Below are 12,920 nucleotides of genomic sequence, written 5' to 3'. Positions count from 1 at the left end.
TCTTCAGGTGCAAAGATAAAACTGAAGAGACCCTAACTGAACTTCAACAGCAGGTTTCACAGCTTTGTGAAATAGATCACTGTCCTGATAGAGGGTTTGACGTGCCAGCACGACATCATTTCAATGGCTCGTCCCCTTGTGGAGCTATTAATGCTGGTTTGTTTTTAAACTACTGTGCTGGAGTTGAAATAACTGGTTCCAGTTACACCACAGCACAGACACAGACTTTAGTGCAAGTAAACGAGTTAGAGCTTTTGGCTAAACTTGAAGTGTGCCAAGTATGACAGAGCACCAACCAAAACAGCAACCTGACAGTTACTGCTAGCCGAGATGATAGGCAGCTGAGTTTTAGTGCAGCAACAGCAAAACTGCTGCAAATTCCTGAATGAAACAGAATAAGTTCAGAAGATATGTAGTGCTTTTGCAGATCTAACTTATGTTTGTCACCACAACAGGTCACAAAGAGGGTCAGATCCCAACTCAATTCAGCTCAACTCCTTTTAAACAACTGATCACCATTTCTTAAATACCATTCATTGTTTTAACCATGACTATCAGCTTAAAGGTTGAAGTGTGGACCCAAAAGCAGACACGCGAAAACAAAACATGATTTCCACGAAGAGTGAGCTGTTTATTAGAAACTGGGAAGCAAAAAAAAAAACGAAAGGCAGGAGAAAACAAACACAAAACTAACATGGGGGGACCTGAGCTTGACACATGACAAACAGACGACCAAACAACAAACAAAGGGAAACTAACAAAATATATACACAGAAAGTAACGAGGGAATGTGCAACAGGAGGGAAACACAGCTGGAACTAATCTGACATAACGAGACAGGGAGGAAGCAAAACTAAATACCCTCAACACAGAACATGGGACTATCAAAATAAAACAGGAAGCATGACAAATATGAAGATGAGGATTCAAACACGTGGGCTTAACACTTAGGCTGGGGGAGAAACAGCAATGGGAACATGACTGACTGGGGACACAGAAAGGGAACATGATAGTTTCTACTACTACAGTAAAAAAAACAACAAACAAGTAAAACCTTTTTCAATTCCAAGATATTTTCAGATCTGTTCAGATGGAACTTTGCAAACCTAAACCTGCCATCTTCTTTTTAGAGAAAAGACGCTTTCTCCCTTCCAAACAACACATACTTGTTCAGTGTTGTTCAGTGTACTTCCATGAACTTTAACATTCAACTAACTGATATCTGTACAGTCTGAATCAGCTTTGTGCGGTTTCTCTAAGCAAAACAAGAAGCTGAGCCTGGGGTTGTCCAGTGTCTTGAATGTTTTCCACTTGTGAATAATCTTTCTCACTGTAAAATGATAGACTTTGGAAATGGCATTATAACCTTTCCAAGACTGATGTGCAGCAGCATTTTTCTGAAGCCTGCATTACTCATTATGTTTACTGGACACCTGTTTTTAGTCAAATCCAATGTGTTTGTAATGTGCTTGTGCACTGGATGCTCACATGCTGCTCAGACATACTTTTATGTACGTCTGAGTTGATGTTAGTAATTTATATTAGCAACCATTGTGCTGTCTTGCTCAGCCTTCATGCATTCATTATGCTGCCGTTTATGTTGTGTTTTCAATTAGTTGAAGTTACTTGTGTTCCTTTGGAAAACAGACCATGATGTGTTTTCAGGGACAACCGCATCGCCTGCTGGCTTGCTCGACATTTGACTTTTCTTTTGATGGTCTGTTATCTGTTGTATTAAGCATAGTGTTACTCTTCGAGATCCAGAAAATGTCAAGCTTCACAGGGAAGAGCTGTGACTGAGATAGACAGGCACGTTGTCAGGCGGTAATTGGGGGAGCACTTTATTTGTTTTTAGTTTGAATTTTATTGGCAAGGCACACATTTTGAGTTTTTTTTAATAATTTAATTGCGGTGGATTAAAATTGTAATTTAATTTTAATAATTGTGCAAACTTATTTTGCACTGTGGTCTGAACTGATTAATGACATTGACTTTACTTTCTGTGGTCGTTGGTCACCACATCAATGCTAGCTTCCTGGGTAGATGGCCTTTTTCTATTAACATTACCATTTAGCTCAGTGGAATATACATCTGTAGGTTTACATATATGGAAAGAATACTGACTGATAGATTGAGATGATTCTTTGTGTTTTTTTGCATACTTGTAAAAGCCAGCAAGTCACATTAGCTGGGAAAAAAGTTTTTAAATCTTTTTTTATGTTATTGATACAATTTTATGTCCCAGCGATCACTTAAATTGCCAACTGGTTCTCCACCTATTCATTCAGGAATGGAGGGCAGTCAACTTAACCCAAAATAACTGCCGAGGGGTGTTGCCAACATCAAATTAAAGACTAAACAACTAAAAGATGCTAACCTGAAACTGATACAGCAACACAAAGTCAGGCTGTGACTGCAACTTTTTAACTTGATTTTTACCATATGCAAGAACATAGAGGAAACTGTCGAAAGGTTGCGTGGGGAGAGCAACCTAATAACCTGCGTGAGTCAGGTCAAATACATCCACATCCTTAGTCAACCAATCCAGACATCTGACTGTGCTGTTTATATGTCTGCTAATGGCAAAGATAATTCAAAGCACTTGTGGGAGTCCATAAATAGCTTCTATTGTGATTAAGACCAGTGATGGTAGGAATTAAACTGAGACAGGACAGGGTTCGACAAGGAGAGGAAGAATCTTGTTCACATAACAATAACAGCAGCATAACTTGCATTTGATGACAGGAAATTCCAAGTAAATTCCATCTTGTGTGCTGTTTTTCTGTGTTGAATGTCAGCGCGGGCAGGGGGTAAAGCTCTGTAAGACACAGCGTGTATTTAGAGGTCTTAAAGGAGCAAGAAACTGCAGTTTATCACTGAGGTACCATTCTGCACTGTGGGAGATGACAAAATGGTCTATAAAGTCAACAAATAGGGTTATTTCATGAATGCATGATCGTTTTTTAAATTAAAGCCTGATATGAGATAATCCTTTTTTTCCAGTTATTTTATTTTTACTGACTTCTATTTAGCTGTTTTTCTTCTTTCTTTATCAGTTACTTTATCTAAGCCTTAATACTTACGACTACTATCCTTTAAAAATGGTATCAAAGTACATTTTTAAATACACCTTTTATTTTTTTTTTACAAAAATACTCAATAACATTCATATAATAAGTGTCTCTTACTGTACACGTACATTGTACATATACTACATAGTCTTACTATGTAGTACTATCTTAGAACTCACAAATAACAACACATAAAAAAATATTCGGTCAAAATCAGACATGGGTTTATGTGTGTGTCTGAAAAAAAATTCAGCTGATACCATGTATCAGTCTTAAAAATCCTATACTTGTCGGGCTCTACTCTGTTCTGCTACTTAAGCTTTATTTTTAAGAAGTTATTGGAATGTATATTAGCTTACTGGATTAGCATTTGACCTCCACTTAAGGTAACCTTACTCTAGGTTGTTTCAGGCTACACGATTTGAGTTACCTTGGCTACTAAAATAGCTGAACCTAAAACGGTAATCGCTAATTAATCCAAGGGAATTGAATAGTGCAGGTAAAATAATTAGCTCTGCTGACAAATGCCTTGTTCTATGAATCTTGTCTTCAACATTGGAGTCAAAATGAAAATGAATCAGCTACAGTTTACAGTAAAGCTCTGTACTGTGGCTTGAAAATGCTCTCACATTCATGACGGCACCGTGTGCCATCTTGCCTGCCAGTTCCATCCACTTAGTGGTTTAAGTATGTAAAGCATGCCAAAAATCACAGACACCCTTCATTTACATCTTAAGCCCTACTCACTTCCTGTCAACAAGGCCCGCTGAAGCCTGTGTGGTCTGAGTGTGCAGAGAGGAACACTGCATAGGACAGGTGGACAGCGATGGCTGCGGTTTCAAAGTTAGCTGTATGCTATATACTGCATACTTGTATATCAGCGCAATGGTAAAATGACAACAAAGTCTACTTGGACACGATGAAGATATGAATACCAGATAGATGCCAAGTTACAACTATCTAACTGCCGCCTTGTTGACTGCCATTGCAATATAAATGCTATATACCGTTGCTTTGTACCATTAAGTGATTAACACCTAGTTCATCCTGTCACTTTCACAAACAGCAGCATGCACCAAATGTGACATCAAACAAAGAATAAGAAGACGGGCATAATGAAGAGGGGTATAATCGGGTCAGTTTTTTACCAGTGTTACAATGATTTCTCAGCACAGAGACACAGAAATTCTTGAGTAGAGCGACAGTGGCGCTACAACAGCTTGAAAATATGAGAATTAAAAAACTGATCCTTGCTGGCAATCAGCATTTTCATATGATTATATAGCAATAGATAGATAAGCAAGATGTTGTAACGTAGCTACACTACATTAACCTGATGGTTTAGTTATTTCACAATATTAGCACATAAAATCATTTGAAAATGGTCAATTCAGCCAACTTTATCCATTCAAGGAAGTATGTTGCTTTGTGAGATAACTTGAAATTTGTGTATGTTAGCAGGCAAGCTACTGTTGGTTAAGATTAGGTAAAAGAAAAACAGCGTGTGATTGGATTTGTTCCAAAAAACCAAACAATCCCTCCATGAAGTGAATATCCTGCTGATATCTTCTCACTTAGAGTGCCAAAGAAGGTCTCACTTTTGTAGGTTAATTTACAGTCTGTAAATAACATAGTAGGAAAAAAAAATATACATTAAAATAATTACCTAATTAACCTTTAATAACTTTCTTTAGAGTGCCACGTCCACTTAGAGTTTACCTGTCTGCAACTGGTTTGGTGATGTTTTCAAATATCTCTTCTTGTTTGGCGACCCGATCGAACACTTTCTGGAACCTGAAAAAAGTGAGAGGTAAAAAAGGTGTTACCACCATAATACACTTGACAAAACAGATATTTAATCCACTGTTTAACCCCGAGTCTAATATAGGCAGAGTTGTGAAAAAACTATTTGTCTTCCTGAGATCTAAGTAAGGGGAAGACAATTATCCAAACCTTTGTTAGATCATAAATTTATCTGATTAATCACAGTTTTTGGGAAAGTTAAATTCAATTTCACTAACCACTCACAGGCCTGATTACTGCCCGACTTGTTGAATTAAGAAATCACTTAAATAGAAGTTGTCTGACAAAGTGAAGTAGGCTATCTATAAGTCGGAAGAAAACTTAAAACAGAGATGAACCATCCCAGGATTGGCCATCCTACCAAAATTACTCAAAATCGATGACTCACCCAGGAGGTCACAAAAGAACCCAGATCATTATTATAAGAACTGCAAGCCTCACTTGCCTGAGCTAAGGTCATAATTCAACAATAAGCAAGAGACTGTGCAAAAATGGCCTCCATGGAAAAGGCGAAAACTACTGCTGACCACAAAGAACACAAAGACTCGTCTGACATTTGCCAAAGCACATCCTGATGATCCCAGAGACTTTTGGAAAAACATTCTGTGGACTGACGAGAGAAATGCCAAACCTTTTGTGCTGTTACATCTGATGTAAAAGGAGCACAACATTTCATAAAAAGAACTGCTGCTTTGTTGCTTCTCTACGACTTGCCATAATTGCTGAAACCTTGAATTCCGTGCCCTGAAGCAAACAGGCACAGGTACATTCAGATAGCTTTTTCTCTCTTAATAAATGAAACCAGCATTTTGTATATATATTGTTGACTAATATAAAAAAAATAATAATCTGAAATATGTAAATGTGACAACAGAAACACAAACACAAGAAAGCAGGAACTTGTGCTGTATATGTTGCTGGTACATCTGGGGTCATGTACCCACAGCAGAACTGAATAAGCACAAAAAGCAGCAAGAATTTAGTTTCCTGAGTGGAAGAGGAGGAGTTTGGTCATTCTGTTTTCTAAAGTAGTCACAGCCCGTCATGTTTTATCCCACAGTAAGATGAGAGAGATGAAGCGAGGAATCCGCCCAGGAAGGTTGTTAAATGTGGAAATTTTATTTCTATAAGGGCACAAGGGAACCTCCACAGGCTATTATAAGACTGTGTGGTTTTCAAGGCTTCTGAGTGTCCAGTGCTGTCTGACTCCCCAACTGTGAATTTAGGGCTTGGAAGCGTGGCATGAGCCCTGCCCAGAGGGTATATAAGGCTGCAGCTTTCACTACCAGCATTAAACAGATGTTCTGGCTCTTCACTGACAGGACTGGGGGATGAATTATTCACGGGAAAGTTCTTGTGCAACATTAAGAGCTTGAATTCTGTGTGTTGTCTTTATTCACACGATCTATTTCAATTTTTTTTCTTCTTGGACATTTTTAATGTCATGCTCTTACTTCAGACTGTAGCTTATTTGACTTTTATTACAGACACAACCAAGCAGTAATGTCTACGTTTAAAAATGAAGCCACTGTGGAAATGACAAACTCTCCAGGTCTTCTAATGTCCCCTTGAGGCTGAACCCCATAGTCTCCAATGTTAAATTGCCAGCGTTATAGCAGCAATAAACTCTCTATGTCATAGCTTTAATGTTTTTTTTACAAGTAGATATGTACTTTTGCCTCCACTGTTATTTTCCATTGGGCTGCCTCTGCTTATGGATCTGCATATTTGATTTGGTACAGATTTTATGGTATTGAAAACAGGGGTCTAGTTCTTTTAAAAAATTTGCAGTATTAGGAGCTAAAAGGTCGATATGGCCATAGACTGCATATGAAAGATGGAAATTTTTTGGTTTGCGCTTTTGGGTCTGAAAAGTGAAGTGTGTCAAGCCTGCATTCTTTCTAATGTCCAGCAGGGGGTGACTCCTCTGGTTGTAAAATATATTGTAGTCTGTGAAAAAAGGCTTTGGCTGGATTTTTTTCCAATGACATCAATAAACTATTTCCTCATGGTTTTACTTGCTAGTTTCAAGCCTTATGGGCTATACACCCAGTAGAGTCACGTATGATTGACAAGTCGCTATTTTATGAGCACAAAGTGCGCCTATTTTTGCAAAGGGTGAGCAGATTCGCCCCTCCTTTATCACATCCAGTTTCAAAGCACAAAGACAGGTGATGTCAGGGTGGCTACATTCATTTTTTTAGCTCTCTAAGCTTCACTGAACTGACCTCTCGATTTGTGCTATTTGCGCTGGTCGTGCCTTTTAATGCAACTACATGACAAATAACATGGGTTGCATTTGTTAGTTGTACTTAGAGTCACCCAGGGCACACTTGGATTTTACTTAGCACTAAGCAGCAGGTTTCTGTGTCTATAAATGCAGCTTCCTAAACAAGCTATTTAGCCTTATTTAATAACTTAGCACTTCACCCATTCTTGTTCAAAGAAAGACCCTAAACAATACCTGTTGATCTCTGGCTGTCACATACCTGAAGTTGTAGCATTCTCTCTTGTTGTTAACAAAGCCATCAGCCAGGTCCTTGGGCACAAAAAACTCCAGAGAGGCACCTGTCTGGTTCTCATTGTCCACAGAGTACACCTGAGGGAGCCAGAGACAACAGCAGAGTCAGTTTTATAGAGCAGAGGAAGGCCTAAAGACTTCCATATAATACCACAGGACTATGCAGTTGGATTATAAGCACAGGCAGCTATGTTCCACACAGGAATTCATAGTCTTCTATATGTTTCAGTGTGCATGCTGTTATGGTATGTGGAGTCATACATGCGGCCCAAGTTAAACACAAAGACAATATATCATGTTAGGTCTAAAATATAAGTTTAGACATTTTGTGGCTTGGGTATTGCAAGCCCTGAAAATGAAAGGATGGAGTTTATGGCGCTCATATCCTGTGGAAACAAATAGAACTGAACAAGCAATCATGATCAGCATATAGTGTTGGCAAGCCCTGCAAAATCACCTCTACTAACCCAAGCTGAAGCCAAAGCCCTGCCTCAGGGGAGGCGAGGAAAAACGGCACAACATTAAACCAATACAGAGCATTTAAAGTGAGGTCAGTCGGGTCAGCCTAAACACTCCCACCATTCGCTTTTCAGCTTCGAGCTTCGACATATGTTCTGGCATATGTTTCCAATGGACACTGATGCAATTACAAGTCCCTGAGGTTGCAGGAATAAAAGATAAGACCTAAATAACTGGATTGTTTTTCACTGTCACTCCGCCTGCAGTACTGCCTCTTCCATGTGCCAAACCTCAAAAAGCCCCTAGGAGGTAGCTGTTCTCATTTCACTGTGGGTGCCACAGAAAACCTTAAAGAAATAGGCTTATTTGTTTCCACCAGCTGCTGTGCTCACACAATAAAACAAGGAGAAGAAAATGCTTTTCCCAGGAGTGCAATGACTATCATTTCCTACTCTTTTTAATTAGTTAAACATTTTATTTGTGGATTAGATCTATCTATCTATCTATCTATCTATCTATCTCTGTATATAAATATATGTGTGTGTACATATATATATATGTGTGTGTGTGTGTGTGGCATTCATCTCACAGCAGGTGTGTACTTTATTGCAAAATAACTCCAAGTGAGTTGGCTGATTATACCTTTTGGCTCATAATTTCATGTTTCATGATGCTGAGTCTGAAGCTCTCTGCAAAAGGATTATAAAGATATTACATCATTACTTAGAATGATTGTAATAATGAGTTTTTATATCCATATGTTTGAAAAAGCCACCCTCGTTGGAAATTCCTTCTAAAAACTAGTGAGTTTTGTGGACTTGCAGAGGGCTTTGGAGGGTATCATGCGGAGGGTATCAGTCTCTGTGATCTCAGGATCAATGACCTCCAGTTTGCACTGTGGCAGTTTGTTGTTTCAGTTATTTCTGTGCATTATGTTCACATCAATATTGTTATATAGCGCTGAACTAATCTAAACAACAAACTTTACACATACTGTTTCATTAGTTCCAAATATTAAACATACAATATTTGGATATTCTGTTTCACAGCTAGAACTCCAAACACAGAATCGTTTTCTATATGTAGTTTTTATTCAGTTGTTTATGCTGCAAGTCATAGGCTTTTATTGTGAAAGGCAAGACCAGGAAGAAGCCCTCTTGCACATGTGTAGAACAAATAGGATTTCCGGTAGGAATAGAGCTGCAACAGGCCCACAAGCTTCAGGTGTTTTTGCAACCTTTGCTATGAGGCCTCACATGCTCAGGGACTTCCATCAGGGCACCACCTGGTACTGTTCACCACCTGGTACAGGGATGCTGAGGCCCTAGAGAGGCTGGTGTGAATGGCACAGCACAGCAGCGCTGCCTGGCCTGCACCCAGCTGAGCCTCAGGAAGTCACTGAGAGGCACAAAGGACTCAACTCATCCAAACAGCAGCCTGTTGTCCTCCCAGTGCCCTCCGGCAGGGGATTCAAGATCCATAAATCACATGGGAACAGAGTGATGATCAGTTTTATCCCCACCCCACGAGACTAGTCAATAAAAGACAAACACAAACATACACACAGACAAGTGCAACCTAACTTCTGGGTACTAATTCCTTTTATAAAACATAATCATTATCATATATTCATCTATTTTGTGAGAAAAAAAAAGTGTTTTCTTTATTAAATTTGACTGGTGAGTCCATGCAATTCAAGGTTATTATAGTGAACTAAAACTAAAAGGAAGTGTAAAAAACTTTCTGGTTCACTGCACCAGGAATACAAAAGTATTATCTTGAATAATTCATGATTTCACTGCTACTTTTACACTTCCAGAGCCATCCAGAGGGCCGAACTGGACCCTTTGGGCCTGTTACGGTGCCAGCTAGAAAGTTAAAACCAGTTCTAGTTCTAAACAATTTGTTTGAAACACAAAGATGTAAAAATCTTATTATTATTCTATTACTGCTATTAAGTTTAGTATTACTGTTATTAAGTTTTAGTATCTTTCCTGCTGTGTTATCTGAATTGTAATAGGCATCTGCATACAGTAAAGACAGAAATCAGGAGAAATCTATGCATTTTTCTGCTCAGTGCATATCCACAAATGTTTTAATATTCTAAAACAGATGAAACCCCAGTTAATGCTTCTCTTTTGACTTCATTTTGCTCTGGCTGAAACATTTTTGGCGAGTATATCTCTGTTGGAAAATCTTGTTTATGTTTTTAAAACATTTTTTAAAAATAATAAATAAGGCCTTTTCCCGATTTCATTATGTATGTGGTTGATTTGTCCACAGTGCACAGTCTCATGTCTGTAACATTTTTCCATCCAAAATTTTGAATGTATTAACGCAGCAGCTTCATAGATCCATATGTATGTAATTACACAAACACAGTCCCCTTTGATTTACATAGAGAAGATTAGACCTAAAGATAAAATACTATCTATTTTTTACACCTGACAGAGGTGAACTGTTACACAGAGAGTTCGAGTCATATCACTGGATTAAGGATTAAACTACTTCCCAAATATGTCACTAAACTTACCCAGTGAGTTTTTTCTTCTTTCTTTGTATCTATCCACCTTACTGGAGTCTCTGATTTCCTTTAGTTTGCCTGCTGTGTGCAGTAACAACACTGTCGCTCAGTTGTTCTCCAGGTCTCTCAGACTGTTTTGTTTCTTTTCTGGTTCATTTATTGGACTCTACTCCACTAATATAAAAGTAATATATAGGTTTAGGTTAGTGAAAAAAAAGTGTAGTAGATAAGACTTGATAATCTAATGTAAGGCCTTGTTTAAGCATAAGGATGTGGCACAGATATATTTATTGTTTATATCCAGAGTTGTGTTGGACTAAATGTTACTGTGAGGCACTTACCGCCACATTTTTCTTGGTGGGTTTAATGCGAGCGAATATCTGAATCGTCTGTTTCACCATTTTTTCCTCCCGGTAAAATGAAACTAAACCGGTTTGTTTTCCTTACAGCCAGGTAGCTATCTGGCTAACTTTAGCATCACGGTCCTGCTGGCAGGAGTTTGTTGTATCTGGTTGCTAGGCAACTGTGTTCCGCCAACGAAGATCGTGTGTTCATGTGAAGATGGCCCCTTGAAGTAAATTTTGCAGACTGGTAGTTTTAATTAGTTTGACTTTGAAACAGTTTACATTTTTGAATCAGTAACACAATATATAATTCTTGGTCTTTTCAGATAGTTATACAAGAAGTGTAACCACAAACAAAGAGTCAGGCGGCTAAGAATAGGTGTTATTGTAGTGCACAGTGTCGTGGATGAATATATTAGGTGACACAGTCACAGGTAAAAACAAACAGGGATTCACAGCTGTGCCATTTTGCTCTGATGCTTCTTATTCTCCTCTAAGAATGCGTTTTGTATATACAAGACAAAAGGTCGGCGCAGGTTCAATGACTCATTCATTGGGCATACTGACAGAAGTGTATTCAGCACTGTTGGCACTCCCCACACATAAGGCCGACGGCTCCTAGTCACAATGCAAATAGGTGTGACCGCAGTTGCCCAGTCTGGCAGTTATAGATTTATAAAGAGGAAATAGGAAGTAATCATAAAGCTGCATTGCATTTTTTTTTACTTTACACATAAACAAAACATGACCAGAAGTAGCAGCAAATCATAGCATTTCACTAACTTTTCTTTGATCCACCACAGACCAGATTCTTTCGGAAATGAAAGATCAGAGAAACCAGAGTGTGTTAAAATGAGAAATGTGAGCAACCACACTGCTGCAGTTTTCCCACTGTGTGTTTTCAGCTACAAAGAAGTCAAATACAGCTACTATACCTGGTGTGTATAGCAGTCTATACAGGCAAAGATATACTGCATCTCTTTATGTAAGCTTTGCAGGTTAACTTTTATTGCTGTGGTTGGAATTTTTTGCTTGGTGTATAGTTAGTGACTGTGAATAAGTACAAGATCTTCTTTCTAATGGAAACTCATGAGAAACACAGATTTGCTTATCAGCTGGGTTTCAGTGTGCTGCGGGTCTCTCTTTTTGAGAAAGTGGGTATGAGACGGGTTGATGGTACCTGAGCAGCTGTCTCCGGTTTCAGTCTATATGTGTCCTTCTGTTTGTGGTATTTCACCTGAACCCTGAATGTTCATCCAAATATAGCCTACCAGGAAGCTGACCCAGAAGCTGCACAGCAGACGGGCTATCAGAGACTGGTGGTAAAGCAGGATTAAATGAGATCATTTCAGATTTAACTCCTGGTTTTTAGTGTTAAAAAAGTGGTACTTATTTATCAGGTTAGAGATCAACAAAATCACCGCCTACAGATCAGTCAGATCTCTGGAAATAGTGAAACCCCTGTACATGAATCAGGGGTTGAATCATATGAGGGTGTAAAGTATTTTTCTTTTATCTTAGTAGTAACTTTATCCCTGTTTTTTTCCTGCTGACTGCAAACTAAAAAACTGTGTTGCTCTATAAGCATTAATATGCCCCCTCACATATACTAATGTGCCACAAACAGGACTTTAATATCACCAACCATTCCCATTTTATTACAGTATATCCATATAAATGGCCCACCCTGTGTAATCCTAATCCATGGTACCTATTTGTACTTGCACACCTTATATCCAGTTTGCACAGAGTATATATTTAGGCTTGAATTTTTATAATTCTTTTCACTCTCTTTTAGAAAACAAAAAAGAAAACAAATAAAACAACAACAACAACAAAGCTTGAGCTGAAAGAATAAAAATATGCCTATTTATCTCTAAATATTGATTTAAGCAATTTGTCAGATTCTCTGATGATAAGTCTGTTCACTTGTAAAGTACAGCTGGTATTTTCTACCTCACTTCAAATAGGCTAAACTTTATTAATATGGCAGGGCTTACTGATATAGTAGAACCTTTCCGGCTTTACTGGAAATGCACACACATACTGTATTCATGAAGTGCTTTTAATGCCTTTCCCTTCACACACTTGCACTCTGCTGCTTTGTCTCCAGCATTTGAATTCCTTTCAGACTGTATTGTGTGTTTAAACTGTTCATACTTTTCTAAGATCTTCCTTTGTAAAAACTGCAGCTCTGC

General features: G+C 38.4%; 1 protein-coding gene across 1 annotated transcript in view; it reads right to left on the bottom strand.

The window, feature by feature from the left end:
• The window catches only part of kif6 (kinesin family member 6), a 72,615-nt gene extending 61,737 nt beyond the window's left edge, over positions 1-10,878 (bottom strand). The window contains exons 1-3 of the mRNA XM_039603015.1: positions 10,720-10,878; positions 7,364-7,473; positions 4,791-4,865 (exon numbers count right to left, since the gene is read on the bottom strand). Coding sequence (XP_039458949.1) covers positions 4,791-4,865; positions 7,364-7,473; positions 10,720-10,779 — 245 coding nt within the window. The 5' untranslated portion in view covers positions 10,780-10,878. The remainder of the gene's footprint in view (positions 1-4,790; positions 4,866-7,363; positions 7,474-10,719) is intronic.
• Positions 10,879-12,920: the final 2,042 nt, after the last annotated feature.

This window comes from Oreochromis aureus, linkage group 19, assembly GCF_013358895.1.
Source record: "Oreochromis aureus strain Israel breed Guangdong linkage group 19, ZZ_aureus, whole genome shotgun sequence".
In the NCBI taxonomy this organism is placed as follows: Eukaryota; Metazoa; Chordata; class Actinopteri; order Cichliformes; family Cichlidae; genus Oreochromis; species Oreochromis aureus.
Note: the sequence above shows the minus strand (reverse complement) of the source record. Positions and strands in the feature narration are given on the sequence as shown.